The 26,454-nt window shown below is 34.6% G+C and overlaps 3 protein-coding genes and 2 long non-coding RNA genes across 5 annotated transcripts in view; 3 read left to right on the top strand and 2 right to left on the bottom strand.

Moving 5' to 3' along the window:
• The window catches only part of ift81 (intraflagellar transport 81 homolog), an 83,257-nt gene extending 73,635 nt beyond the window's left edge, over nucleotides 1-9,622 (bottom strand). The window contains exons 1-2 of the mRNA XM_051117558.1: nucleotides 9,566-9,622; nucleotides 9,389-9,467 (exon numbers count right to left, since the gene is read on the bottom strand). The gene's annotated coding sequence lies outside the window, so the exon portion shown is untranslated. The remainder of the gene's footprint in view (nucleotides 1-9,388; nucleotides 9,468-9,565) is intronic.
• LOC127169892 (uncharacterized) lies at nucleotides 6,794-8,601 on the top strand. The gene is made up of 4 exons (XR_007828289.1): nucleotides 6,794-6,952; nucleotides 7,600-7,689; nucleotides 8,095-8,168; nucleotides 8,417-8,601. It is a non-coding gene; the product is annotated as an uncharacterized LOC127169892 (long non-coding RNA).
• On the top strand, nucleotides 9,099-13,116 carry pierce1 (piercer of microtubule wall 1). The gene is made up of 3 exons (XM_051117564.1): nucleotides 9,099-9,428; nucleotides 9,769-9,847; nucleotides 9,939-13,116. Exons 1-3 carry the CDS (start codon nucleotides 9,223-9,225, stop codon nucleotides 10,119-10,121), a joined length of 468 nt encoding a protein of 155 aa, XP_050973521.1. The 5' UTR covers nucleotides 9,099-9,222; the 3' UTR covers nucleotides 10,122-13,116.
• A 250-nt stretch (nucleotides 13,117-13,366) lies between these two features.
• LOC127169888 (tight junction protein ZO-2-like) overlaps nucleotides 13,367-26,454 on the bottom strand; it is a 106,800-nt gene continuing 93,712 nt past the window's right edge. The window contains 11 exon segments of the mRNA XM_051117555.1: nucleotides 13,367-14,532; nucleotides 14,762-14,847; nucleotides 15,887-16,234; nucleotides 17,014-17,130; nucleotides 18,994-19,215; nucleotides 20,897-20,997; nucleotides 21,447-21,657; nucleotides 21,771-21,850; nucleotides 23,404-23,499; nucleotides 25,585-25,766; nucleotides 25,992-26,211. Of these exon segments, the coding sequence (XP_050973512.1) occupies nucleotides 14,361-14,532; nucleotides 14,762-14,847; nucleotides 15,887-16,234; nucleotides 17,014-17,130; nucleotides 18,994-19,215; nucleotides 20,897-20,997; nucleotides 21,447-21,657; nucleotides 21,771-21,850; nucleotides 23,404-23,499; nucleotides 25,585-25,766; nucleotides 25,992-26,211 (1,835 nt within the window). The 3' untranslated portion in view covers nucleotides 13,367-14,360.
• LOC127169893 (uncharacterized) lies at nucleotides 19,211-24,186 on the top strand. The gene is made up of 3 exons (XR_007828290.1): nucleotides 19,211-19,393; nucleotides 21,424-23,544; nucleotides 24,008-24,186. It is a non-coding gene; the product is annotated as an uncharacterized LOC127169893 (long non-coding RNA).

Consider the following 26,454-nt stretch of genomic DNA (forward strand, 5'->3'; position numbering starts at 1 on the left):
ATTTGGGGGAAAGAAAACAGCTTAAAACCTGCTGATTAAACAGAAAGCGCTAAAATTAGTTGATTTAGGGGGAAAACAGCTAAAACGAGCTGACTTAACAAAAACTGCTAAAACTAGTTTACTTAACAAAAACCACTGAAACCAGCTGATTTAGCTAAAAATCAGCTATCACCAATTGGTTTTGGGGAAAAAAACAGCTGAAACCAGTTGATGATATTTGAAATAGCTAAAAAGAAGCAGCTAACAAAAATGCTAAAACCATCTGAATTACCTAAAACCAGTTGATTTAGGGGGAACAACAGCTAAAACTAGCTGATTTAACAAAAACTGCTAAAACCAGCTGATTTAGCTAAAAAAACCCCACTAAAAACACCAGCTTGATTTACAGGAAAAACAGCTAAAAAAAAAAACAGCTAAAACCAGTTGATTTAACAAAAACTGCTAAAACAGCTGATGTAACAAAAAAAAAAGTGTTAAAAAAGCTAAAACCAGTTGATTTAGAGAGAAAAACTGCTAAAACCAATTGATTTAAGGGGAAAAGGTTAAATTAACAAAAAAAAAATTAACCAGCTAAATTAAAATTATTATTCAATATTATGATAGAATAAAATAACAAATAAATAAATACTAATACAAGCATTATTTTAGCCCACTATCTGAAATCTGTTTAAAAACAGACCTGCCACCCATTTTCAGCTCATGACCCACCAGTTGAGAACTGCTGATGGTAAATGTGGCCACAAGGAGGCGCCAGATCCCAAATCAAGTGTGCTGAAATTCCTAAATGTGTTTGTGATCCTATATCTTTCACCATCTTGAGCTCTACAAGTGCTTGTATTGCTGAAGTCTAAGTATGTTAACTCCTTTTTAAGCATACAAATGACAAATGAGAAATGCCACAATACGTTCCACAGTTGTAGATGTCGATGAGATGTTGTGAGACAACAGAGAAAATGTAAAGGTATTTTTGTAAAGGTCTGTTCTGATGAAGTTATATTATTGTACCAATGCAAAGTTTAAAAATAATATGTATGTTATCCAGTATTACGAGTGTGCTCGAAGTACAACTGATGATGGGATGAACAGCCTAAACTGAGTAACTCAAGTGTAGAAAGTCTCAACTCGCAGTCGGTTATGTAATGTAGCCACCATTTATTTGATTAGACGGTCTGCAAAACACCATTACATAAAATCTCAGGAGATCTCAGCCTCTTCTCAGAACTCTGAAGAAACCCCTGTACACCGTGTAACAGGTCATATCCTCGGTCGTTCGGCGCGGGAACCTGGATTGCTAAGCAGTGTTTTGCCTGACCCCTCTAACAGGAACTCAGAGCTTCAGATGAATGGCTTCCTCTCACTCCTAAAAACGTACAAGGCGATCTAGAGCTCAAAGTTGAGGAGGCTTCGCGGGGGGAAGAGGGGGTATGATTGGTTCAGCAGGTGAGGGCTGGGAATGCCAGATAAAGAACAGAATTTCTTGCATCACTTCCGCTGTTTGTTCTTCTCTCTATTTAGAAGCGCTGGAATGCTTTGCCATTCAGGAGGCGAGGAATTCAAAACAAGTTCATTAAGTTTGAATAGCGTCTTCTTTTTAAAGCCGTCTTCGACCGCCCCACCCTAATATCACAAAGGCCTTTCCACAATACACATCCTTCAGCCTCCAAGAACCGATTTCCTGCCCCAAAAACCCTCTTCATTTTAACGTATCTGATGGTACAAAGTCATGTTTGCTTTTGCTTAAGTGTCGGTCATGGGATTTGTTCACATTTACTGTAAATAGGTAAGGTGGGTAACAGGAAGTGGCACTGCCAAGTGGCCAGACACTTACAATAGCCATATCAAGGACAAATGTGCAGCTACTCAGTGCCCCCTGCTGGTATGGAGGAAAGAGTACTAGCATTGCCTACTGTACTTTTAGTTCAGTAATACAATACAGGCTATCCAGGCATATGCACACAGAACAATTGCATTATACAATGTACTAAGAGTAATATGGCAGTATGCTATTACAAACATATGTTCCGAAGATGAATGAAGATCTTATGGGTTTGGAATGACATTAGGGCGATTAATAAATGACAGAATTTTCATTTTTTTATTAAATATCTCTTTTTGTGGCAGGTGTGAGACTACATTATTATGGTTTGAAGGTTAAAATTCTACAGAATTGGTGTAAATTGATGTCCCACAACCAAAAAACACATTTAAAAAGCATTTACATGTAAGTATTCAAAGCTTAGATGTTTACTAAGATCCTTCTATTATCTACTGAAACCCACAATAATATTTAAAATATTAGTAAGCTTAATATATATAAAATCATCATTTACTGGGTACTTTCAGTTGAGAGGTGGCTGTCCCGAACCCTTTTGAAAACAATATTGAAAAACAAAAACTGCATTTTAGTCCATTGTTGTTACGAAGTTAAAATATATAATATATACTTCTTTTATAGTTTCTTTGTAGATCCTGAACCTTTACGTAAAAAATGCGTCCCGCATTTTTCATGTCACTACCGAAACAATGTATGTTTTAGTTCATTGAGACTGATTTTAACTAGACTCCTACATTTATGATCAATATTTGTGTGTCACTCTCTCTCATAGCTACAAGGTATGAATAGATAGGCCCCTTCATTTTGAGGTAAACTGTTTTGTTTCAGGAACGTCACTACCGAACACTTTTTTTCTGCAATTAAGCACACTTTTTTGGGAGTTATCCCATTACATTTAGTTTTTTATATGTGTACAAATGTTCAGAACTGTGCTAGCTAACCATGTGTTGATTAGTATCTTTGAAGAAGGCTCAAAAGTGTCTAAAATTATCACTACCAAAACAGTTAACTACCATAACATTTAGTGAAGTTTTGGTAGTAACATCCTTATTTTTTGGGGTGTTAATTCCCTAAAATTGTCATGACAGGAACAGTTACTATTGAAATATTTGGTGAAGTTTTGGTAGTGACATCCTTGGTTTTTTGGGGTGTTCATTCCCCAGAATTGTCACTACAGAAACAGTCACGACCGAAACATTTGGTGAAGTTTTGGTAGTGACATCCTTGTTTTTTTTGGGTGTTAATTCCCTAAAATTGTCACGACCGGAACGGTTACTTTTGAAACATTTGGTGAAGTTTTGGTAGTGACATCCTTGTTTTTTGGGGTGTTCATTCCCCAAAATTGCCACGACCGGAACAACTACTATTGAAACATTTGGTGAAGTTTTGGTAGTGACATCCTTGTTTTTTGGGGGTGTTAATTCCCTAAAATTGTCACTACCGAAACACTTACAACCAAAACATTTGGTGAAGTTTTGGTAGTGACATCCTTGTTTTTTTGGGGTGTTAATTCCCTGAAATTGTCACGACTGGAACAGCTACTATCGAAACATTTGGTGAAGTTTTATTAGTGACATCCTTGTATTTTTTGGGGTTCTTTCCCCAAAACTGTCATTACCAAAAGTCACGACCGAAACATTTGGTGAAGTTTTGGTAGTTACATCCTTACTTTTTTTGGGGTGTTCATTCCCCAAAATTTTACGACCGGAAAAAGTTACTTTGAAATATTTGGTTTCAAAAGTACAAGTTTTGGTAGTGACATCCTTTTTTTTTTTTGGTCTGTTCATTCCCTAAAATTGTCACTACCAAAACAGTTATGACCGAAACATTTTGTGAAGTTTTGGTAGTTACATCCTTGTTTTGTTGGGTGTTAATTCTGTAACGTGGAAAGGGGGGCGAGAAGCGAGCGGATCCATACGCAAGCTTTTACACAGGCAAAGACATAGACATGGTCATAAACATGGGCAGGGTCGGAACAATAGCAAACAGGTATATTCGGGCAAAACACAAGAATAGTCCGTGAAGCAGGCGAGGGTTGATCAGCGGCGAACGTAATCCAAAGAGCAAGGCAAGGGGTATTCCGAACAAACGAGCGAGGAGTCCAAAAGGCAGGTGGCGAGACAGACAAAACGAGAACGCCAGGCGAGAAAGCTAAACACTGGGAACTCGGGAACACGGGAACTCACGCGAAACAACAATGCAAAAACCACAATACTCGGTAAAATACGAGGGGAAGTCCAAGGCTTATATAGAGCGTCTGATTGGCTACAGGTGTTAGCGCAATCAGCGCGATGGGTGATGGGAGACGTAGTCCGGGGTGTAGTGCAACAGTCTGTGTGATGTGAACTGTTCGTGGGCGACATCTGGTGATGAGCGGACCGAAGGTCACCAGCCAGATTCATGACAAATTTCCTAAAATTGTCACTACCGAAACAGTCACGACTAAAACATTTGGTGAAGTTTTGGTAGTGACATCCTTTTTTTTTTTTGGTCTGTTCATTCCCTAAAATTGTCACTACCAAAACAGTTATGACCGAAACATTTTGTGAAGTTTTGGTAGTTACATCCTTGTTTTGTTGGGTGTTAATTCTGTAACGTGGAAAGGGGGGCGAGAAGCGAGCGGATCCATACGCAAGCTTTTACACAGGCAAAGACATAGACATGGTCATAAACATGGGCAGGGTCGGAACAATAGCAAACAGGTATATTCGGGCAAAACACAAGAATAGTCCGTGAAGCAGGCGAGGGTTGATCAGCGGCGAACGTAATCCAAAGAGCAAGGCAAGGGGTATTCCGAACAAACGAGCGAGGAGTCCAAAAGGCAGGTGGCGAGACAGACAAAACGAGAAAGCCAGGCGAGAAAGCTAAACACTGGGAACTCGGGAACACGGGAACTCACGCGAAACAACAATGCAAAAACCACAATACTCGGTAAAATACGAGGGGAAGTCCAAGGCTTATATAGAGCGTCTGATTGGCTACAGGTGTTAGCGCAATCAGCGCGATGGGTGATGGGAGACGTAGTCCGGGGTGTAGTGCAACAGTCTGTGTGATGTGAACTGTTCGTGGGCGACATCTGGTGATGAGCGGACCGAAGGTCACCAGCCAGATTCATGACAAATTTCCTAAAATTGTCACTACCGAAACAGTCACGACTAAAACATTTGGTGAAGTTTTGGTAGTTACATCCTTGTTTTATTTTGGGTGTTATTCCCTAAAATTGTAACTACCAAAACAGTCATCCTTTATTTGGGGGATATGAACTAAATTTTAATACAGTTATGCACATTTTTAGTATTTTAGTAATGTTTCAGTATGAGAGTTAAAATTCTGTAATGTGATGTGGCCGCTACCAAAACTTTACCGTCACTACTGAAAATGTGCTGTTATGACCGAAACGTGGAATGTTTTGTCAAAAAAATAAAGTATACTGAACTATCAACTAAGATGTTATGATAGTTCAATGTATATTCAAACTAATGAATCCTTAACTCTTAAGTCAGTATGATCAACTTTTTGCCTTTTACAAAGAAAAACTGCATTCAAAATACAACAAACCTCATAAATCACATTTGAAACATTGTTAAAATTATAATTGTTATTGATTTACCTCTGAAAACTTTTTAATAAAATAGAAAAAAAAAAAATTTACAAGGAAGATGTATGCAAAATCTATAAATTTAACCCTTTCTATTAGGAATTAGGGGGAAAATACATTTTTTTTTCAAGATGTTTCCAACTCTGACATTTTTAAATGCTGTCACATTGCATTGTTTGTTTTTGTTGCTTTTTGCATCATATTTTTTCGTACTTCGGATCTACTGTGTAGTTTTTAAGTGCTTTATAAATTAATTAAAAGAGTTTTCTCAGCACTAACATCACTTTCTGTGTCATTTTGGACATGTAATCAGCTGATGTCTGATAACTCTAAAATGTTCAAAAACTTGTCTTCTTGTCTTACCTTTGTGGAATGTTTTACTTGGTTTGATATTTTGTAATCTAATGCACTGATGTCTATTTTAAGCCTAGTTGAAGCGTCCACATACTTTGGGCGCCTAAGTAGTGTGTTAAACGTTTTAAGGAAAGGGTTTGTAATTCTGAAATAATGTTTGACCCTGCCTACGGAAGTTTTTCATAACAGTAATTCCAGGGCGATGTGAAATTTACTTTCGACGAAATATAAAGATCACGGCATTGTGCTTTTGAGGTCTTTAGGTGAAACACTGATTTTCTCCCGCCACTTTGGATTTGGCACCATTTTGTCTTTCTAAAATCTGTCACTCACTGCTGACGCAGATCCTTTTCCTGAGCGGGTGAGATTTTTATTGTTCGGATGAAGCAGACCCTGCTATCTTCATCCACCAGCAGCTTCCTGTTTCCTCCAACACTGGAAATGCTGCATTTCTCACCCCCACCTCATGCTAACCTCCAGGCATAAATTAAAACCCGATGGCCTCTTGTTTTTACTTTATTTACAGTGGTTTACTTTTAGTGTTAATATTTGGTGATTTTTTTTTATTAAATAGATAGTTACTGCCCTGGCATTGCAATTCTGATTAGTTGTTTGCTGCTAAATAGAAAATATTTAAAGTCTAAAAATTTTAAATAACCACTGAAAGCATAAAAATAGAAGCAAATTCAAAATATGAATAAATACTAGAATGTTTTTCGGAGGACAGGTTTTTCATTTTCCATTTTCCATATTTCAGCAGCCCCAAGCAGAACTACATGAAACCTATGTAAAATCCATAATAAGAAGATGCAGTAATTCTAAAAACAGATTTTTTCCACTTCAAAAGAATGCTAAATTCTTGAGTTCACTGACAGACTCCAGCGGTTCTAGAAGGATGGAGTTTGTTCTTTACAGCAGTTTTATCAGTTCCAAACACACACAGGAATTCCGCTTTGGGGAATGACCATCCTGATTCCTCACTTCCACAGGAAGGTGAAATAAAAAGAACCTCTAACACGAAAGGCATTTCATTTCTGCAAAGGCTACAATGACCACATCACTAAAGTCCCGTTTCTGGAGCTCAGACGTTCATCTATGGACCTCCTCGTATCTCGGGTTCACCAGCTGGATCGGCACATATTTGGAAACAGATCCATAATTTTCAGGTAGAGTTTATAGAACTAACATTTTTCCAAGGATTTTGGGTCACACTTTGCATTATATGCCACTTTGGGATTCTAATGAACAATATGTCAATGCTTTTTGGAGCTGCTTTAATTGTACCAAGTTATTGGTAACATTTTAGTTCATTAAAGTAATATTTTTACGGAAACTGCAATGTGAAATATCACAGTGTTTTTTCAGTCAGCCGTTGGCTTTACTCCCAAAGTTATCCTAATGCAAAATCTAGATGTCTTTTTGGCAGTATAACGCTAATCACCTGATTTTACTTTATATTTGTTTGACATTTGTTTGTTGAAAAGTATTACACAATAATTATAGTGCATTTTAGTTTAACGTAGAAACAGTTTTGCAATTTGCTTTAATCACGTTAGGTCAGCTGATCACGCTATATGAAATTACGCCCCCTGTTGGCACATTGTAATATTAAACAGGGCGTTGAAGTGTTAAATGATTTGTTTTCATATATATAATGGTTTGCACACTGCATGTTTATAATCGTTTTGTGGCTGGAACTTTTTAGCATTATTCTGAACAATGTCATTTCTGATAGAGAAGCCTGTGTTAATTAGTCTAACAATACTGCATTGTTTGAAGTATTACATCATGTTTTTCAACTCCATCACTGCAGCAATGGATGGATTTAACCTCTCGGGATTAATCGGGCACCTCTGAGGGCCACTGATGAAGACTAAGATGCAACTTCTGAAGTCTGCAAAAGGTAAAGTATGCAGAATTGTAGCAAATGTGTTTAAATTCCTTATGTTTTGAAATGATATAAACTGTTTGATTTTGCAATGTCGTGCCTTGATGAGAAGAAAGGAGCCCTTTTTAACTGCTTCACAGTCCATTATTACTTTTGGTACGCGCTAGGCCAGACTCAAACTCGTACCGTGAGTAATAATGCACTGTGGCAGTGTGTTTATCAGCGTGGAGAAACTCAAAGCAGGTTTGAAAGCACATGAAGAAGAGTATATATATTATTATGGATGTTTTACTTGCATTAATGCAGAAATGCACACTTTACACTTGCATAAAACCCCAGCCATGCCCACACCTATTTCCTTGTGGCATTTGAGACTACTTGATAATGGACCTACTGACATTTGTATTGTTTTCATTTTAGGTTTGCAATGAAGTAAACTGCATACAATCCAAGGAGTGGAAATTCTGAATGAAAACTGAAAATGTTCATAAACGGTATGCAGCATTTAAGACGATTCATCAAGCAGTTGGAAAATCAAATTCCAGCTGAAACTGAGAGTTTGTCTAGCTGTAAATCTGGGTTTTATTATTATTTCTATGTATGAGAAAACTACTTAATATAATGTAAATCTAAGATTTAATTTAGAAGTGGTTGCATGATGTCCAAATAAATGAATCTCAGAATAATTCATTTTGCAAAGAAGCAATAATGGCTGAATCAGTTGTTCTTTTGCTGTTTATAGGTTGAGAGGTCCGTGGACGCCTGACAGACATGTGCTAACTTAAATGTGCAATGTAATCTATTTGCTTTTGTAATAAAACAAATTTTAATTAGTGCAATGCAATTGATACATATCAAGAAAACTGTAATGTGTAAAAACATGTTTAATTTTTTTATTTTTACTTAATAAAATAATGTAAAATTGTCTACATTTTATTAATCAATATTTCTAGCCTTTAACATTAAAGTTTGAATCCTTTTTTTGCTTTGTTTTATTAACAAAATATATGTTTGGGAAACAAGTCAGGTATTGACTTGTAATGTCTTGGAGTACTGTCTTATGAAACTATAAGTTACCTTAGGTAAGCCATTTTTTAAACACTGTAATGACACTATATAAGGTATAAGGTTTATCTTTAAAGGACATCCTGTTTTACTTAAGTAAATCATTTTTCATTACCTTTGAGAATAAAAAGACAAAATAGCTGTAACGTGTAATTTCACTCTGTATAAGTGTGTTTCTATAGACCATTTCACTAGATGTAAACATACTGGTCCCGATACACTTCCTCTTTCTTTTCTTTTTTTTTACTTTACACAAACATCACAAAAAAAAAAAAAAAATACAACCAACATACATTTGACTGGATGAAAATGTTACATTAGCACCTTTAAGATGTATTTGTATATGTGAATTAAAAAAAAAACAGGAAGCGCTTCTGGACCAGTGTTGTCCAGACCAATGGTCTATATTGTAATATTTATCGTACTTATAAATAAAAAGTATTAAAAACTTATTTTCCAACTTTGAAAACAAATTTGTGACGCATGACGTCACTTAGTTACAATGTTGATAGCAACCACGCGTACCGAATGCCAAACGGAAATATGGACGATCATTCCGCGGATGAAGGTACAAGAGCTGAGCCTGAACCGTTGTCTAATACAACCGAAATAAAGACAAGCGATGTGTACAAAGTGGATAAAAACTTACCGGCTCGCTTTAATAATCCGGAGTGTTTCAGAGGATACAGGTGAGAAGAGTCATTCAGCCGGAGTGCATCATGCGTGACCTAAATATATTTATTCGTTCGTTTATTCATTCATTATTAAATAAGTATACTGGTTGTATTCACATGTTAGTTTTTAGCTCTTTAGTTGCATATCTTACATTATGAGTGTCCAATCCTGCTTCTGAAGGACCATGTAGCTCCAACACCCCTGCTTGGAAATTTCTAGTAATCCTGAAGACATTGATTAGCCGTTTCAGGTGTTACGGTTAAAGCTAAACTTATACATTTACATATTTATGTATACGTTGTTGATCCATCTTCTTGTATTAGAAATGATAATAAGCCTCAGTATGCTTTTCAGACAAAAAACGATAAACCCTTTATATCAAACAACAAATCAAACATATGGAAGCAAAAAACCGACAGTTCATGAGATGCCGGTGAGTAACGTTACGCAACGCACATTGACCTATTGTTATGATTATTCATACAATAGTATTAACACGTAACGTTACTGTTCATTTTTTCCAGACAACCTTTAGCGGAAGTCGTCGGAAGTTTTCTGAGCATCTTTTGAAAAGTGGCATGTACAAGGATAACGGCTTCAACACCGCGGTGGACAAGAGTCGACTCACCGGACCCAACGGAATGACCGCGTTTCACGATAGAATCAATTTCCATTACTTATACAACACAGATGGGAAATTTCAGTAAAATAACACCTCTTTTTTTAAATAATAATAAACCAGCCAAGCTCATTTGTGATGCTAATTATGTTTGTTTTTGGGGTGTTTATAAGTTACTTGACCTCATGTTGTTCCAAACCTACGGAAGCCTGTTTTCGCCACTGAATAAAAAATGTAAAAATGTTATTGCTACTGTTTATCTCACAACCTTTTTTTTCTCTTGGAATTGTGTGATATAAACTCGCAATTGCGAGTTACAAAGTCAGAACTGCGATTTGCAGTTTATATCAGAATTATTTTTTTTCTTTCAGAATTGTGAGAAAAACTTTGTAAAAACAATTGCGTTATAAAGTCCATTTTGAGAAAAAAAGGTCAGAAGTCTGAGTTTATACAAACCCGATTCCAAAAAAGTTGGGACACTGTACAAATCGTGAATAAAATCCGAATGCAATGATGCGGAAGTTCCAAATTTCAATATTTTATTCAGTATAGAACGTAGATGACATGTCAAATGTTTAAACTGGGAAAATGTATCATTTTAAGGGAAAAATAAGTTGATTTTAAATTTCATGGCATCAACACATTTCAAAAAAGTTGGGACAAGGCCATGTTTACCACTGTGAGGCATCCCCTCTTTTTACAACAGTCTGGGGACTGAGGAGACAAGTTGCTCAAGTTTAGGAATAGGAATGTTGTCCCATTCTTGTCTAATCCAAGCTTCTAGCTGCTCAACTGTCTTAGGTCTTCTTTGTCGCATCTTCCTCTTTATGATGCGCCAAATGTTTTCTATGGGTGAAAGATCTGGACTGCAGGCTGGCCATTTCAGTACCTGGATCCTTCTTCTACGCAGTCATGATGTTGTAATTGATGCAGTATGTGGTCTGGCATTGTCATGTTGGAAAATGCAAGGTCTTCCCTGAAAGAGGCGACGTCTGGATGGGAGCATATGTTGTTCTAGAACTTGGATATACCTTTCAGCATTGATGGTGCCTTTCCAGATGTGTAAGCTGCCCATGCCACACGCACTCATGCAACCCCATACCATCAGAGATGCAGGCTTCTGAACTGAGCGCTGATAACAACTTGGGGTGTCCTTGTCCTCTTTAGTCCGGATGACATGGCGTCCCAGTTTTCCAAAAAGAACTTAAAATTTTGATTCGTCTGACCACAGAACAGTTTTCCACTTTGCCACAGTCCATTTTAAATGAGCCTTGGCCCAGAGAAAACGCCTGCGCTTCTGGATCATGTTTAAATATGGCTTCTTTTTTGACCTATAGACTTTTAGCCGGCAACGGCGAATGGCACGGTGGATTGTGTTCACCGGCAATGTTTTCTGGAAGTATTCCTGAGCCCATATTGTGATTTCCATTATAGTAGCATTCCTGTTTGTGATGCAGTGCCGTCTAAGGGCCCGAAGATCACGGGCATCCAGTATGGTTTTCCGGCCTTGACCCTTACGCACAGAGATTGTTCCAGATTCTCTGAATCTGTGGATGATATTATGCACTGTAGATGGTGATAACTTCAAACTCTTTGCAATTTTTCGCTGAGAAACTCCTTTCTAATATTGCTTCACTTTTTTTTGGTGCAGCATTGGGGAAATTGGTGATCCTCTGCCCATCTTGACCTCTAAGAGACACTGCCACTCTGAGAGGCTCTTTTTATACCCAATCATGTTGCCAATTGACCTAATAAGTGGAAAATTGGTCCTCCAGCTGTTCCTTATATTTACATTTGACTTTTCCAGCCTCTTATTGCTACCTGTCCCAACTTTTTTGGAATATGTCTTGAAATCCAAAATGAGCCAATATTTGGCCTGAAATTTCAAAATGTCTCACTTTCAGCATTTGATATGTTATCTATATTCTATTGTAAATAAAATATAAGTTTATGAGATTTGTAAATTATTGCATTCCTTTTTCATTCACAGTTTGTACAGTGTCCCAACTTTTTTGGAATCGGGTTTGTATTTCGCAATTGACTATTTCTCAGAATAGAGGGTTTCCACTTACCTCACGATTTGCTCAGTTACTCCGGATACACAGCCATATTGGCGAAACTCATTGTAAACAACAGCATGGATTGCACTGTTAATGTACTGCTGAATACATTGTTCTGCTAATTTATGCTGTCTAAAACATGGAAAACAATGTGTGAAAGCTGCTAAATCATATGGAGGACTTAGTAAGCAGGAAAGGGCACAATATTTTGACAAACTAAAGTTAACAGGTGGTAAAGATACGTATGAGCAGTATTAATAAGCCAAATATTTCACCTACCTGACTGGAAATGATAGAAACAAACACAAATGTTGTCAAGATTCTTGCCCTGGAAATCCTAATTCAGTTTGGCCAAACACAAACACAGATAGTTTTTTTTTGCACTCTTCTTGATTTGTTGTAACTTTTGCCAGTCTATAGTACTCCATATGTTTTTCCTGGTCTGACTGATTAGTACAGCCCAAAACATAAAATAATTGACCATTTTCAGCAGCAATAATCAGCTAAACATGCACGTTTTGTTTGATTCAGTGGCACAGTAATAGAGCCAGAATTGTGAGATATAAAGTCACAATTCTTTTTTTCTCAGAATTGCATGATATAACTAACAACTGCGAGAAATAAAGTCAGAATTGCTATTCTGACTCTTTTCTCGTAAATGCGAGTTTGTACCTCACAATTCTGACTTTTTTTCTCAGAACTGTGAGATTTAAACTCACAATTGCATGTTATAAAGTCAAATTGTGAGTTAGTCACAATTCTGAGAAAAAAAAAGGTCAGAATTGTAAGTTTATATCTCACAATTCCTGACTTTTTTCTCCAATTACAAGTTTGCATCTCGCAATTCTGACTTTTTTTGCTCAGAACCGAGATTTAAACTCACAATTGCAAGATATAATCAATTCTGAGGAAAAAAGGTCAGAATTCCAAGTTTGTCTGTCAATACTGACTTTATAACTCGAAGTTGCTTTATAACTCAGAACTGCGAGTTTATATCTCACACTTCTGAGAAAAAAAAAGAAATGTGAGGTTGTATCACGTAATTGTGAGAAAAAAAGTCACAATTGACTTTTTGTATTTTTATTCAGCGGCAGAAATGGGCTTTCTTCAAAATATCTTGGAATGACATGAGGGTGAGTAAACGCTGACAGAAATTTCATTTTTGGAAGAACTCTCTTTTATATTTGAGAAAAACTGATCCCTTTATAGCCCACTAGTTAATGGACTCCGGGACACTTCCTGTTGGATTAATAAAAACACACAACTAAGTCAGTAATGTCAATATAGTTTATTTTATTTGGTGTATTAGAGTGAATTTCCACAGTAGACCTGAACGTAAATGTCCAGGGAATATTCTCTCAGCGTGTGACTCTCACACACAGTGGAAGCCATCAAAATATAATCCACGAGTTTTAGAAGCACTTTGAACCAATACGTGGAGGTAAAGCGGACCAACGTACAATCAAGCGTGTTAAAAACGTGATGCGGTGGGGTTGAAATAAGACAAACCGTGACAACAGCAATTTCAATCACTCGAACCAACCAGCATCGACCTGATTCGTGAAGCGTCCCTTTGGAAAGTCGTCAGCCGTTGCTGTCGCTACACTGAGGATACGGGCGGATGGTATTAAGGGTTTTGGTGTTGACTTTTCCCTGTTTTTCCTTGGAGCTGTAAGCAGCAAAAATATTGTCCAGAGGGCTGGATTGTCAAGTCCACAAACCTCCAACGTTATTCGTAAAGTAAAAGGCACTTCAAAACGTTGTAACAAAATCCAGTGTATTGTCTTACATCATATACACACACATGATCAGAAATGAAGGAATGCAAAGATAGTATAAACCTTAAAGAGAGTGACGTTTTAAAACAGTTTTGCTTCATCAGGCTTATAAAAAGAAAGTAACAAAAAGCTGGTCTGTAGCACACGACAGGTTTAAGGTTTTCATGGAGCGAAGAGAGAGAGAGACTCGTGGCGAGACGTTTCTGTTGCGTTGCAGAAACTTAAAAAATTGCATAGGCAAGAAAATGGTTCTTGGATCACACGGAGGGAAACAAAACTAAAGCAAATGCATATATATATATATATAAAAAAACAATAAGATTCTATCCTCAAGGACAGAAAGTTGAACTTCTCTGAAGTGAAAAAGACAAAATTTATGCGTGGGAAACTTAAAAGCAAACGGGACTTCCAAGTCAGCAGCAGTTTTGGTGCAGGGCGGCGCCCTGGTGGAATGGTGAAGCTGTGCGGGTGAGCCGAAGCAGAGGAACTCTACAGCTCAGTGTCCTGATACTTTTGTGTGGTGTTGTAATAGCCGCGCTTGGTTTGCTCCGCCAGCTGATGCCGAAACTCCTCTCCTGGCTCCTCGCCCAGGCCAAGCGGGCGGCTTTCCGTGTATGGCAGCTTGCAAGGAGGCGTCTGGGGCTCTGGTCGCGCACTGGAGCTGGACGCAAAGCACACGCAGCAAGATCAGTCAAAGGCTGAGCGCACATTTATTCTGCTAATTTTTGTGGATGAAATCCAGCCGGTTCAGTAGCATACACGCAACTGGGAATTTCACACGAAGTCTGAGTTGTGAAAAGCTGCGAGGTTTGAAAGTGACTTCTGTACCTTTTTCACTTGCAAAATTTCACTTATGCGACCACACCTTCAGAACAAAAGCAGCCTCTTACCCGATAGGTTGTGGCCTGCTGTGGTCCAGTTTCTGAGACTTCATGGGGATGGCATAGATGTCTGGAAGTTTCTGAGCAATCTCCAACTGAAAACAAATTAAACACACCATGCTAGCATAAATATTTAGGCAGAAAATTAGTAATTTAGAACTATGATGATTTGCCACATACAAGTGGTATTTATAATATTTTATTAGACAATATTTATGTATGCAAGATGAATCATCAATATTTATAGTCTGCTTTCTAAGAAGAGAAAGTGTAAAAATGTGTGTATTTAAAATTAACAAAAGTAATAATATAATACATTTTTATTAAAAGTTGTGTTGTCAGCCTACATAGCATTAGATCAAAATTCCAATTTTCCAATTTGGAATAAAATTACTTCTTAAAGGGATAGCTCAATAGCTCACCCCCCCCCTTTTGTAACATTATAAATGTCTTTTTCATCACTTTTGCTCAATTTAAAGCATCCTTGCTAAATTAAAGCATTATTTTCTATAATTTCTTTCCCAATCAAAAAATAACGACCCCAGGCTTTTAAATAGTATGGTGTATAATGTTACAAAAGCTTTTTATTTCAGATAAACAGATTGGAACAGCAAATCAGCATATTAGAATGATTTCTGAAGAATCATGTGACACTGAAGACTGGAGTAATGATGCTGAAAATGTAGTTTTGATCACAGGAATAAATTACGCTTTAAAATATATTCAAATAGAAAACAGTTATTTAAATAGTTAAAAGATTTCAATTTTTTTTTTTGCTGTACTTTCGATCAAATAAATGCAGGCTTGGTGAGTTAAAAAAAAAAATCATCTACGTCCACTGACTCTTTCACAAAGAACGAAAACAACAAATTGTGATGTGCTTCTTTTACAGTAAATGTAGGTCAAATTTATTGATGACCAATTAGACAACATGTAGGTTAAGTTTCTGGAACTTGCATTTCGGACAGATGCCAAGTTACTGGTTGACAAATACAAGGAACTACTGTGCCAACTGAGCACTAGAAGATATTGGTGATCTCTTCACGTGAAGAGTTTTTGAAAAAAAGAATAGTCAATTTTTGTTATTTTGTTGTGTCATTCTTCATGCAAAGCCTAAAGATGATGAACACTCACCCTGGCGTTATGGGCCTCTTGGATCTCCATGACTCTCTGTGTCCGGGCCATGTGATCCATCTGCTCGAAGGCCTTCACTTTGCCCAGGAAAGACCTGTGAGAGGGATCATCAGGACTGTTCTCCAGGGGTTCGCTGTCCCGTACTGGGGGGCTGTTTACGAGGCCTCTGGAGCTGCGGGACGCGTAGGTAGGTTTGAGTGCTGTGGGGGGAGGCGGGGGCTTGGTTTTTGCAGGAGAGTCCTGGCTGCGCGGGTGCTCGCTGCTCGCGGGACTGCTTGAACGAGAGTCGTAGTTTCGAGAGGGGTCGTACTGCCCCCGCGACACCTCCACTTGAGACAGCATTTTTACCTGAAAAACAAATGAATATGTGTGTTAGAAAACAGCACTACTGAATTAAACCACAGGGTTTCCCACAACACTTAAGCATGGGTCAACCTTTTCCTAAACCACAGGTAAAGACCAGTTTTAGCACTGGATTAATTTGTAACCACTGCTTTTCACACTGAACTCCATGATTCCAAATACAAAACCTACTAACACAAAACTAACAACTAGTAAAATATCAAACACCTAACTAATTGCTCCAGTTTTTTTATAAACACTGGAAAAATACTAAAAACTACTGTTTTTAACCCATTTACAATAAGGCTCAATTTGTTAACAAGACTTAATGTCTGTTCAAAAGCAACTAGATGCTGACAGTTGCTTTCAAGTACACTGGGCTAGTTATTAAACCAATCATTTGGCACAACAGCGATCACGTCCTGGTTCTACAGCGTACCACAATGTGTCATTGAGCTGCTGCGCGACGATTCTGAACTGCTGGAAAAATGGTTGCGCCAAATCAGGCCGTTCTTCTGCATGAATGCGGGTGCAGTCAGGAGAAGAGTTGTGTTAGTCAGAGTCAGTTTACCATCTTTACTGCAACAGTGTCTCTATGAAGTATTTGTAAACTTAAAAATGGATGCATGTCAAATCATAAAATATCAATGCATTTGTATTCTTCGGTTTAAAGTTAAAGTGTCCACTGTATAGAATTTCTAGTCTCTTTTTGACATGATTCTAATATCTTGATGAATGGTGTTTTTAAGAAAGGAAAGCCACTGGGGAACATGACACAGGCTCACCTTTGCAGGGTCAGGCAGGAAGGTGGACAGTATGGGGGGACTAGCCTCCGTCAGCATCTCTCTGCTGCCCACCCGCCGGATACGACCTCGAATCTCTGGGCTGGACTTCCTGAGGATCTGGGGGAACAAGAAAATATTCAGATAACGATGTCTAGACAAGAGAATGCATACATATGCAGTAAAGCGCATATACACTCAGGAATGTGTTTTTCTTAGGCCCTGTAGGCCCTATAGTATTCTACTGATTTAATATTAACATCCATCCATCCATCCATCCATCCATATTTTTATCATTTACTTTCTTTACTTTTCCAGTTCTTCAGGATTCCTTTAAAAGGCTTTTAAAATCTAGTTTTTTATAACTATTTTTAACAGTGTTTTAATTGTATTTTACAAGACCTTTTAAATCACAATTTTTACAATAGTACACAAAGGTTTAGCATTATTTATATACTGTTACAGTATACATTTTGTTACAGTATTTTTTTTTACTATTGCTTAAAATATTTATTACTATAAAAGCTAATTTTGAATATTTTTTGTATTTTCAATTTTAATTTAATTTAAGTTATAGTCATTTTTATGTGCTTTACTCATTTTATTTGTTTTTTAATATCTTAATTTAGCTTAATTTTCAGTTTATTTCAATCATAACTTTAATTTTAGTAATTTTGTAGTGCTTTTATACATTTTATTAAATATATTTACTAAAATGTAATACATACTTCACATAAAAATAAAATATTTTATAATAATTTTAAAAATAACATTTTTAACAAAAATAGTTATATTTAGTTGTTTTTTTTACTTCAGGTTTAACTGTAGTAATTTTTAATACTTATTCATAATTATTTCTTATACTTAATTTTTTTTAGTTTATTAATTTATTATTTATTAATATATATATATATATATATATATATTCAAATGATTTATTATATATTTATTTATTGCATTGGTCAATTTTATGTAACAACTAAAAACTTTATCTTTATTATTTTGCTTTTATTTTAGTTAGTTGCTCATTTTAATTTAGGTTTTTCATTTTAAGTTTTATTTAACAACTAAAAATTTTATCTATTTTTTAGTTAGTTGCTACATTTTATTTAAGATTATATTATTTATATTTAAGATTTTTATGTAACACACACACACACACACATATATATACACATATGTGTGTGACATAAAAAACGAAAATAAAATAAAAAGTATGTATATATTTTTTGAAATAATATATTTTAATAATTGTATTTATATTTATAATATATAATAATATATAAATATAATGACATTAAAAAAATTGTAAAATCAGAGCTTTTTATTGCATTAATAAGTTTACTTAATCACAACACTGATTCCCTGATATTTCCAGATTTTTCATAACCACAGAAACCCTGATAATGATATTTGCTGGAATAATCATAATTTATGTTACTCTATTCAGTAAATAATTATTGATCAAGAATGTTGTAGTTCACACATCCAACAGAAGGGGGCAGAAGAGTCTGCTTTTTGCATTTACAGATGCACTGAATCTTTAGCTTGAAATCCATGCGATTTGCTATGTAATTAAGCACTTCCTGCATTTCCAGCATGTAACGCAAGCATGACAAGTGCTATGACATGACGTGCTAATGTCTTGCTCTCAATATGAAAATGTATTTCCCTGCTGGCTCGACCTCTGCTGTCTTTCCCTGAACATATAGCTGACTTAGTGCTGATCTAGCAACTGTGTGGGATGCGTCGCAGCAAGCATGTTTAAGTGTGTAGATGTCAATGCATGTGCATGCAGTTCGCCCATTACTGTGAAAGATGTATTATCCATATGTGTCTTCAGGCATTATAAATAGGCAGCGTTTTGGAATTAGTATGCATGCATGTGTGTGGAACTATGTGCATCTTCTCTAATGTTTCCAGGTTTTTCCATAGCAGCGGGAACCCTGTAGAGACGTTAAACGTGTACATGCGTGCTCTAACCTCCTCTGGCATGACTGGCTCAGAGGAGCGGCTAATGGCCGACACCCGCTGGCGATCGAGCGGCTCGTCCGTTTCGTTATCTGTGTAAGTCCCGCCCTCGTCCGCCGTGTCATCGTAATCGCTGGTCAGCCGGCTGTCCATGCTGAGATAGTCGGCGCTCATGGCCGAGAGATACGACATGCGGTCGTCGTGAACGTCAAGGTCCCCCTCCGTCCCGTCCAGCTAAAAGAGACACATGATGGATCTTGTGTACAGAGAGGAGTGAAAACAAAAGAAAACACAAAAACAAAACAGAACGAAAGCTGTAGAGCACCACCGAAGAATGATGAACAGTAAAAGCACAGAAAAACAGGAGGAATGACTATCATGACTTTCAGAAAAAGAAGGCATGCATTAGCAGGTAAAACTATGAGTTTAACTGTAAGGAAAACATTTAGGAATATTGGGAAAGATAAAGTGGGAGAATGTGAATGAAGTCTTAAAGTAAAGAGATGCTGTAAAATGTTGCATTAAAGTCAACATGAAAACATAACTGATTTATTTTTTAGAGCACATTCCTGGTTTTTAACGTACTGTACAGCATTCATCAGGCGTTCATATTTTAGAGAAATTTCATTTTTAATTTCATTAAATACTGTATTTCGCATTCATATAAAAAATGCAAAGCATACGTTTTTGTCTTAATATCACAATTAAATAATCAATTTTAAACTCTTTTACTTTTGTTTCGAGGGGATGTCAATATTTCAGGTGTGAAATATTCAAGATAATTCTGTTCTAAATTTAGCTCTGCATTTTCATAAATTATTATTAATACAAGCTGTAATTTTGTATGTTTAACGCAATATTTACGGCAGGATTGACATTCAGAAAGTAAAATATATATATATATAATTTATCTTAATCGATTTTATTATATCATATAACATAAATACCTATTATGTTAAAGAATATATAAATAATACTGTAATATTTATGTATTATTCTTGTATTTATAATAAATTTGTATATATCATTATAGAATTGTATTTTTATATATAATTAAACAAAAATATAATTTAGTTTATTTTTTTAAATTATATTTTTAGAAGTATATATATATATATATATATATATATTTTTTTTTTTAATAATATAATAATAAAATTAATTATATTTTTATATTATAAACTATAGAGGTACTGCAACAGGATTGAATAATATATTAATTTTATATATATAAAATATATAATTTAAAAAAATATCTTCTATAGGAAAGCAATAATATATGTATTCTTATTAGAATAAAACTTTTTATCTTGATCTATTTTTTCATATCACATATTATATCATATTAACATAAAATACCTTTCATGTTAATGAATAAATAAATAATATTGTAATATTTATGTATAACAATTGTTATAAATTTTCATATATTATTATATAACCGTATTTTTATATTTATATATCATTAAACATAAAAGAGGTACTGCAACAGGATTGACACCCAAGAAAACTATAAATATAAATTTAATTAATTTAAAATAATAATTTAATAAAATACCTTTTATTTGAAAGCAATATTATATGCATTATTATTATTATTAAAATTATATATATATATATATATATATATATCATATTGCCAGTTGTATAATATATCTATCTATCTGTCTGTCTATATATATATATATATATATATATATTTACATTTATTCAATTAGCATACGCTTTTATCCAAAGTAACATAAATGAGGTATACAAGCGATTCATTTTAAGTGATTTTAATGATGTCTCAGAAAAAGATGAGACGGCAGAAGCAAAATGGTTTGTAAACAGTGCTTCATGTTGACTTTAACAGAAGGTGTTTGTTTCAGAGTGATAGAAGGTGGTGGAGAACTATATCATCCATTGTTTTTACCTTCCCTTCCGAGACCCACACAGCGTGGGTCTGCTGCTCTCGGATGGTCTCCTTCAAACTGCCGTACCAGGCATCATTAGCCGAGTTCAGATCGATAACAGCTAACAGACAGATGGGGGAGGGAGAGAGAGAGGAAATCAAAACATTTCGATTTGGGTCAGCTGTTCTCCAGGTTCAACTTGATCTAGTTATCTCACTGTGTTTTCATCAGCTGCTTTAATCATTCAGAGATTTTCGAATTGGAATCTGTGTCAAAGTCAGTTTATATTGATATGTGCCAATCACAATATACCACAGCTTCTCTTTACTGCACTTTCCCTTATTTGATTTTTAAACTATTTCAATAAACAATCATTTTTGCATTTTTATATACATGGTTACCTAAAGCAATGACCTTTTATTTTAAAAAAAGCAAATAATAATTAAAACGTAAAGTAATTATTAAGACTTTAGTGTTCCAAAAAGAATGTCATACAGATTTGGAACAATATAAGGCTAAGAAAATAATGACTGCTTTTTTTAACAAGGTGTCTGGACCCCCAGGACTGACCGGTAAACAGGTGTGAGCAGGTTTTCCTGAGCTTCAGAGCCTGGTCGTAGAGTTTGCGGGCACTGCGGTTAGAGCTGGGGATGATCCTCTGTCTCATTGCCTTCACCCCAGGTTTGCTGTCTGGGCTGAAGAAGATGACTATGGGGTACCACTGTGTGTAATTCAGGGTGTCCACAGCTTTAGGGGTGACGTCCAGCAGAGCATGCTTGTCCTGCATTAGTGACAGAATTGGTCATTGTTTAATTGTAGGTAAAATTAAAAATACATTCATGCGATTTATGCAGTAAATTTTGATTATTAATTTGTGTGTGCATACACAATTACCTGTTCAATGATCTGCCGAATAGTGTTGAGACGAACCACCCCAGAGGATTTTTCTGACCCTGCATCTTTGGGTTCAGTTTCTAATGTGCCATTAAACAAAAACAATGAGTATAGTCAAACTACAAATAAGAATACTTAATAAACACGTACAATGCAAAAAAAAGTTAGCTAAAGCTGTGGATTTTGGCTTAAAGTCTGATGTTGTCAGACCTGACTTCATCATCCAATCGTCCCTATCTCTCTCTCTCTCTCTCTCTCTATATATATATAAAACGATATCAGTTATATAAATAAGTAAATATATAAATTGAATTTTATAAAATATCTTTAAGATAAAAGCAGTATGTATTGTTGTTATTATTATTATTTTTGCTTTTATATATAATATTAGCTATATTTTATATTATTAATTATAGCAGTAATGCATACCAAGGATAGACCCCAAAAAACTATATAAATTATATACAAAAAAAAATATCTAAATTGATTTTTTATAAAAGCAATAATATCTATTGTTATTATTATTATTATTATTATATTGTTTTAATTTTGTTTTTATATATATATTAGCAATATCTTATATAATTAATTATAGAAGTACTGCATAACAAGGATTGCCCACAAAATCTCCTCCATCTAATGATATAAATAAGCAAATACTGAAATTGAATTTTATAAAATACCTTTAATATAAAAGCAATAATATATTACTATTATTATTATTATTATCATTATATATTTTAATTTGTTTTTATATATTAGCTATATTTTATATTATTAATTACAGAAATACTGCATAACAAGGATTGACCCCCCAAACTCTATAAATTATATAAGTAAACAAAAATTGAATTTTATAAAATACCTTTAATATAAAAGCAATAATATGTATTGTTATTATTATTATATATTTTTTTTAATTTTTGTTTTTTGTAATAATATTAGCTATATTTTATATAATTAATTATAGAAGTACTGCATAACAAGGATTGACCCCAGGAAACTCCTCCATTTAATTATATAATTAAGCAAATATATACTTTTTTTTTTTAATAAAATAACTTTAGTATAAAAGAAATAATATGTATTATTGTTATTATTATTATTTATAATATTAGCTATATTTTATATTAATAATTATAGAAGTTCTGCATAACAAGGATTGACCCCCCCAAAAACAAAAAAGAATTATTGGTATTTTTGGTAAAATGTATTACAGAAATGTATAATTATTATTATTAATTTTTATTATTATTATTTTACTTTTTATTTATTTATTGTTCACAATTTTAAAAAAGCGAAAAAATGTGCATCCCTAGTTTTAATGATTTATATTTGCATTTATTTATTTAGCAGATGCTTTTTGTATAGCAAAAGTGTTAACTGTTTTAAAAAGTCTCATTCACATGACTTAAATTTTGAAATATGCAAACTTTATTATATTGTTATATTATTTATATAATTATTTATTATGTATTTCATTATATAAAATTCCATTTTTTAAATATTTATAAAATGAATACTTTATCATATCATGTTGCTAATATTAATTATGGAGTCCAAAACTCTTTTGCATGCTTAAAATCCTTCAGAAATTATTGATGGTATGTTAGACACAGCAGCATGAACTCACTGGCAATTACAAACTCGTCTGGAAGCTCCGCAGCCAGTTTTTCACTGGCAGCATCAGCGATTGGTCCAAACAGCACAACCGGCCTTCGGAATCCCGCTATGGGAGGAAGACAAGACTTACAATCAGGATTTCACAGTGGAGGTAATCCATTTTTTAGCCTGACTAAATTACAAAATGGTTTATATTAATGGTAATAAACACTCCTTTAGCAGTAAAAGGGGTTTAAAGGATTAAAGAAGAGTCAGAAGAGTCTTGACTGATGATTCAAAAACCAGCCTTTTTCAAAATTCTTGACTGTGGCTTTTGTCGCATAAATCATGATGATTTTATTGGGTAATTTTTCTTGAACAGTGTGTATGGAGCAATCTCTCTCAGTGATGAGCCCATTTTTCAAACGTATTAAAAATTTCTCAGCTGTCTGTGTGGGTATGCAGAGACTTTCATTAGCGGTATTAGGCCGGTCCGCACAGATGTGACTCCTGTTGTGTGCAAGCATCATCTTATTGAGACTGTTTATTGTGTATAAAATACAGGTACCATAATAAGTGAATTACAATGTTTACCATCATACAGTTTCTTTACCTGTCTTTTTCCTGATTAACAGGGTCCCTACGCAGAGTTTACTGCCCCCTACACATTTGTTATTTAAATAATTCAAAAAAATTATTATATATAATTAATATATATCTTTTTGGAACCTGTCATTCTTTTTTCAGGATTTTTTGATAAACAAAAAGTTTAAAAGAACCCCATTTATTCAAAATAGAAATCTTTTCTAACAAGTCTTTGCTGTCACTTTTTATCAATTTAACACATCCTTGCTGAATAAAAGGATTCATTTCTTTCAAAAAAAAAGAAACTGACCACCAACTTTTAATTGGTAGTTTATACTGTTACGAAAGAAATTCTATTTTTCAAAAAAAAAAATAAATAAATAAAATAAAAATCCAACATTAAAAATCTGATCCCAAACTTTTGAACAATACACATATATAAAATAAAAATATCCATATTAAAAGTTTAACACAATAATAAAACATATCAATAAATAAAAAATATATAATTACAATACAAATATTGCTGTAAATATAAAATAATACAAAAAAAACAAATAAATGAACATATAATAAAAATTTAAATGTCCTGTAAAATAAAAAATAAATAAGTAGACAAATATAAGAAAATATAAATAAACATACTTAGAACAAAACTAAAAAAGTTCTGTAAAAAAAAATAAATACATAAAAATAAATAAACAATAATCAAAATAAAATGCATAAGTACTATATATATATATATATATATATATATATATATATATATATATATATATAAATACCAAAATTGAACTATATTAAATTAAAAATAAACTGCTGACCACATTAACATTTTCATTTAAAAATTTAGGATTTTACTTAGCAAGAATGCTTAAATTAAATGGATCATATGTGACAGTAAAGACATTTATAATATTACACGCAAGTTTTTTATTTTTATTTATTTCATATAAATGTTGTTCTATAGAATTTTCTATTCATGAGAAAATCCTGAAAAAAGCAACATAATTTTCACAAAACTACTGAACAGCAAAAATTGTTGTCATTGATAATAATTCAAACCATTATTAATAATTGTGTCCCAATAATAATTAATCTCCAAATCAGTTTTTCTCCATATAATGGACTTCATTGGTGCCCCGATTTTGAACTTCCAAAATGTAATTTAAATGCTTTTGTGCTTAAAAAGTATAAAAAAATATATTTTCAGAATTTAGATAAGACCCTTTTTCCTCGGCTGGGATTGTTTAGAGCCCTTTGAAGCTGCATTTAAACTACATTTTGGAAGTTCAAAATCGGGGCACCAATGAAGTCCATTATATGGAGAAAAATCCTGAAATGCTTTCCTCAAAAACCATATTTTCTTCACGACTGAAGACAGAAAGACATGAACGTCTTGGATGACAAGGGGGTGAGTACATTATTTGTAAATTGTTGTTCTGGACATGGACTTCTCCTTTAATTTAAAAGTTTCTTTTTGTGCATCTCAACTGTTATATAACCCATAATCACTCACTGAATTGTTGAATAACATTTAAAGTACACTTTGTAGTGCATTACTACGTGATTCTAACATTCTCTGTCTATTTTTGTCATGCTTTCTATTTTGGTTCATAGCACCCACCTTCTCTCAGCACAACTCTCTCATAGGCAGGGAAGCGGGTGGAGACGGCCGCTGAACTTTCCTCTCGGCTCTTCCGCACATCTTTCTTCTTGGCTGCCCTCTGACCACGTAGCCTCCAGAAGTCGGCCCTGTCACTTCCTGAGCCCTTATGTGTGTTCTGGACGTTTGCCATCTGGTCCGCTCTGATCAACACAGGAGCAGGGGTTTATGCAGCACAATAACGCACAGAAAGCAATAGATCATTATAGAGCAGTTTTACATAGAAGCATCCACTTGCTCTCCAGTATACATACAAATTCATATTCTATTTTATGTTTAAGTTAAAGGCTTAAACACCACTTAGTTTGGACATATTTTGTCTATCTTTTAATTTCAGGCAAAGATTGTCCGCCCTTCTCCGTTCTCACCTGCTCTTGTTGGGAATGATGCCCTTCTCCAGCAGCTGGTTGTCTTTGCCCAAGCGGATGGCCAGCCAGTTTCCCAGCTTGCCGTCGTATAAGGTGTCCACCACCTTGAAGATCTCTCCCCGGGAGAAGGCGTGACAGTGAGGCAGCTCCTTCTCGTACTCGAAATGAGTCCGGATGAAAAATGAGTCCCCTCGACCAGATACCAAGATGTCTTCATAAACTAGGACACAAAACAGAAACATAAGCTCCCAAACATGTCTCACACTTAGCTGGTAGTTTTGGGGTCAGCTGATAATGCATTTAAATTTTGTGTCCAGTATACATCAGAACGATAAGATTGATGGTATGTGAAACAAGACTAAAATTAATAGTGCTATAATTTAAAATAAATAAATAATTATTGCTTTAAATAATTCATTAAAAAATTAAAAAACTGACAAAAATAAATAATCAAAAAAAAATA

This window comes from Labeo rohita, chromosome 8, assembly GCF_022985175.1.
Source record: "Labeo rohita strain BAU-BD-2019 chromosome 8, IGBB_LRoh.1.0, whole genome shotgun sequence".
Lineage (NCBI taxonomy): Eukaryota > Metazoa > Chordata > Actinopteri > Cypriniformes > Cyprinidae > Labeo > Labeo rohita.